Source organism: Arachis hypogaea, chromosome 20, assembly GCF_003086295.3.
Source record: "Arachis hypogaea cultivar Tifrunner chromosome 20, arahy.Tifrunner.gnm2.J5K5, whole genome shotgun sequence".
Lineage (NCBI taxonomy): Eukaryota > Viridiplantae > Streptophyta > Magnoliopsida > Fabales > Fabaceae > Arachis > Arachis hypogaea.
In genome coordinates this window covers 126,391,152-126,395,394 of record NC_092055.1, presented here as the reverse complement: position 1 = coordinate 126,395,394, position 4,243 = coordinate 126,391,152, and the positions used below count along the sequence as shown (strand labels likewise).

General features: G+C 31.0%; 1 protein-coding gene across 3 annotated transcripts; it reads right to left on the bottom strand.

Annotated features, from left to right (window-relative positions):
• Positions 1–205: 205 nt before the first annotated feature.
• LOC112785183 (protein BEARSKIN2) lies at positions 206–3,836 on the bottom strand. Of its 3 annotated transcripts, none has more exons than XM_025828626.3 (4): positions 3,567–3,836; positions 3,051–3,282; positions 2,282–2,553; positions 206–1,050 (listed from the first exon to the last, which is right to left on the bottom strand). In XM_025828626.3, the coding sequence occupies exons 1-4, from the start codon at positions 3,570–3,572 to the stop codon at positions 445–447; spliced, it is 1,116 nt and encodes a 371-aa protein (XP_025684411.1). In that variant the 5' UTR covers positions 3,573–3,836; the 3' UTR covers positions 206–444. The 3 variants fall into 3 exon arrangements, with proteins under 3 accessions (XP_025684411.1, XP_025684413.1, XP_025684412.1); XM_025828628.3 differs by having other exon boundaries at positions 206–1,047; positions 3,567–3,831; XM_025828627.3 differs by having other exon boundaries at positions 3,051–3,279; positions 3,567–3,831.
• Between the last annotated feature and the right edge of the window lie 407 nt (positions 3,837–4,243).

Genomic DNA, 4,243 nt, shown 5'->3' with positions numbered 1-4,243 from the left:
TAATTGGCACCTTTAATTGGTTACTTAACAAAGTTATTTTTATTTAGGATCCCGCTAGGGAGATAATGGAGTATTGAGTTATAAAATGAACATTTTGGGGTTCACCAAGACTCGAACTCTTGACCTTTCGGATCTAGCGCTCTAATACTATAGATGATACCACTCATCCCAAAAGCAATGATTGAATTTTTTGCTATACGTAGCATTATTGACTAGATAAAAGCAATAACATTAAAGAAGTTTCGTAACTCCAAATAAGAACAAGATTCACTTTGATACTGCAAGGTCTCTTTACCTGCATTAAACTTAGAAACACGATAATTAAAAAAAAAAAAAGAAGAAAGAAAAAAGTTTTACGTAGCTTAATTATCCAACTTAGCTTATAACACTAAATTATGTATAATAATTAATTAAACAAAATGAAGTAGGGTCTCTCTCCTTTATTTAGTAGGAAGGCCAGTAATTATCAAGATCCATGCAATGATCCATGCCCATAAACCTATTTCCATGACCACCATTTGTGTTGCTTATTTCATTGACGTAACCCACATTCTCAGCACCAGAAATCATGTTGGAACTCACATCATGATGAACTTGATGATGAGGAACCATACCCAATGTTTGGGACGGAGGAGTCGGCTGCATGGGCCGCAAAACTGGTTGTGTTGTGGCCACTACTGTTCCGCCTCCTCCGCCTCCTAGATTTAAATTGAGCCCTGAAATTGTGAATCCAACTCCTGGGGATGATGCAGCCACTGGATAATTTATCTGAGGCTGCATCCCGGGTAGGTTGGTACTGGTTGATCCAGTACCAACACGCAAAACCCTAGCTACTTCTGCTAACTCTGCAGTATTCATATAGTTCCTTCCATAGAGGAAATGAGCGGCGGCGGGGTCTCCGAGTTGCATCATTGGCGGCGGCGGCACAATATTGTGGTGACCTATTTCAAGGTTGAAAGGGTTCATTGCCCTACTTGCATGGTTGGAAGAAGGGTACTTCTTTGCACCGGCACTCTTCTGGAACACACGGCAAACCACCCATTCATCCTGCTATATATATCACAAAAGGGTGTAGGATTACATGTTAGGGTTTGTTATGTTGAATATTAATGACAGTTAATCTATATCTCCATCAAAATGGTCACCTATAATCAAAGGTTGTTAATGTTCATCCAGAATTGTTAATATTGACTATTAAAGACGCTTATGATGATTTTTAGAGAACATTTTTCTTCCTTCAATAAATAGTCTAAATAAAGTCTTTGGGGAAATTGATCCATTAACATGGCATAAAGGTGATTAAAATTTAAATATTTAAGAGATAATAAAAAATTATTTTAAATCAGTCAAAAATAATTTATTTTGCATTCATTAATTATGGCTAGAATAATTAAGAAATATTAGATATAATAAATGTGTAATTATAAATATTATATGTATAAAATTATAAATGTATAAAATTATAGATGTTAAGTTAAATAAAATAATTTTAGATTATTAACTCTGTAGCATTAAATTTAAAGCAAATAATTTACAATTTGGTTCTTGTTGATTAAATTCTTGTTTGTATACCGAAATAGAGTAAACTCTTAATATTAGGAATATGTTTGAGAAAAATTAGTAGGTATTCTTAGTGTAAATTATAACTTGTGCATTGATGTATTAATTGAATGATAAGTAGTCATTAATGAATGTTTATAATAAAATTATTTTAGTTTATGTGATATAAATTGCTGAAGAGAATAAAACATTTTATTTTAGCACCTAATAATGATTCTATGTTCGATTGGGGTTAAAGAAAAATGAAACGACATGGACAAATTTTAAAAGAATTGAAATAAAAGGTAGTCAATTAATGCTATATATTTGAAAGAGACAAAGAATAAAAAAAAGAAAAAAAGAAAAAGAGATATAAACCAAGGTAGCTTCACCTTTGATTCTTCCAAATTTTAAGCCTGAAAAAACTTTAAAATAGCATGTTTAAGTAAATATAAAACCAGTCGCCATCTTTTCTTAAGGATTAATTAACCCTTAAGTTATGGTTCTTGACTAATAATTGTTTGCTTTTTTGAATTTGCAATATATGGTATGATATGCGGACACTTCTTGGAGTTTAGTGGAAGAAGAAGATGGGTAGGGTTTTGTCATAAAAGATACGTTATTTTTATTTGCATTTTACTACATGTTTGAAAGACTGAGTTTCATTATATATATATATAAAAGAAACAAAAATCATTTACAGAAATATTAAGTAATTAATATTTTTTGTTTATATTTATACCTTGGTTGTTCGAAAGGTGGATTTAGAATGAATGCGATATTCATGCATGACCCAATTACTCTTCTCTCCCCTTGGGGCTCTTCCTTTGTAGAAAACCAAAGTTTTCTTCATCCCAACTAGCTCCGATGTAACACTATTAAGGATCTCTTTGTCTTTTCCGGTGGTCTTCCAATACCCCGTGTTTGTGGCTCGGTTCGTTCGCACCCCAGTTGGGTACTTACGATCTCTCAGGCTGAAGAAGTACCATTCTTTTTCTCCCATCTTCGCCTTCCCTAATTCATGGAAAATTTTGTTAAATAAATAGAAAAAAAAAAAAAAAGAAACATCCAAGGAACATAATATATTAGATTCAATGAGAATCTGTTGTGGTCTTTTTGTTTAATTAGAAAAGTAATAGAAGGTATTTAACAAATGTATATCATTCACTTAAATTAAATCTTATCCATGTCTAAAAAAAGAAAAAGGCAAATCTCTTCTTAATGAATTAAATGGACTAAAATATACCTTAGTTAGTATAATGGGATTAAAATTTGGTGCATCAGTCAATTATTGTCTCATAGAAACCTTAGATAGTGTTGAGTACTCTAAAAATAATGATAACATGGATATAAAAATAAGCACTATCTATTTAGGAGAATAATTGAAGGAGTAAATTAAGAAAATTAAATATCTTGAATTTGATGGATATTTATTTCTCAAATATAAAAGAATATGCATAAAAAAAATCAAAGAAATTGAACTAATAATAATAGTTGCAAACTATACGCACCTGGAAGCTCCCATGGCTCACATTTATTGAGATCAACATCAGTTATTGCCCTGCCTGAAAAGTTTGAATCCGAGATCTTGTTTATGAGATAGCAAGTAATGAGTTCTTCGTCGGTTGGATGAAATCGAAACCCAGGTGGTAGGGTTTCCTCTTTTCCATGGCAACATTCCATTATTCCTATGTCCTTCTTATTAGTGCCCTCCTTATTGGCGGTGATTGCTTCCTTTTCCTTCTATAGCATACAAATTTGCACATCATAATGAACTTTCTTAGAGAAAAATTATAGCTAAACAAAACATAGATTTATCATTGAAGAAAAAATTAGACAAAGTTCAATTACACATCTAGCTCTCCAATGTTCTAATTAAATATATCCACCTTTCAAAAAGAGTCATCAATACCCTTGGGAAAAAATTTAAACTAAAGAAATTAAACATAATAACTTTGATTTCTTCTTCAAAGAAAAAGCTTAGACAAAAACCCTAAGAAGTAAATAATTAAAGAGATAGAGCTTACTTGCATGGAGAGACAAAACTCTTTGTTCAATTTTGGGTTGAATTTTTGTGATTCACTTTGAGAAGAAAACACTTGACTTGAGGGTTACCACAAAATAATAAGATCAAATTAAAAGAGAGGGAAGAGTATGGAGCTTCCTTATCACTGCTACTACTAATCAATTATGCATGAAAGAAACTAGAGTTAATTAGGGTTTAAGTATACAAAGGCAAATGAAGAAAGAAAAACCATGGATAAGTGTGTTTCTCAAGGTTCCACCAAATGTGGGTCTTCATCATCAAGTTTGCCTCAGGTTTATAGCAAGTTGTAAATTCTAAGGAGACACCTAGCAGTGTTGACTAACTACAATGACTATTTTAACCCTCTTGAGCTGCATGCATCACCATGTAGTGTTACCACATATTGGCTTAAGAAATTATTTACCAAAAATATTAAACATAGATGGTAGCTAAAATAATATAGAAATTATATTTACCAATTATCTTTGTTCCTTCATAAATCAATATAGTATATAATTACATTATTACTTTTTATAATAACTAAGTAAATTATGTAAATTTTTTTATTAAAAAAAATTATTCATTGTCAAAAGTTATAGCTAAATATGTATTCAATATATGTGTACTTAGTATTTATTTATTTGATATATATTGAGTACATACATATGTTTGCTTTAT

Bases quoted from the DNA above. Each gene is read 5' to 3' on its own strand.
- LOC112785183 (XM_025828626.3), bottom strand. The intron at 2,554-3,050 runs GTGCGTATAGTT...TCCATGAATTAG, and splicing joins TGAGCCATGGGAGCTTCCAG to GGAAGGCGAAGATGGGAGAA. The intron at 1,051-2,281 runs GTATAAATATAA...TGATATATATAG, and splicing joins CCACCTTTCGAACAACCAAG to CAGGATGAATGGGTGGTTTG.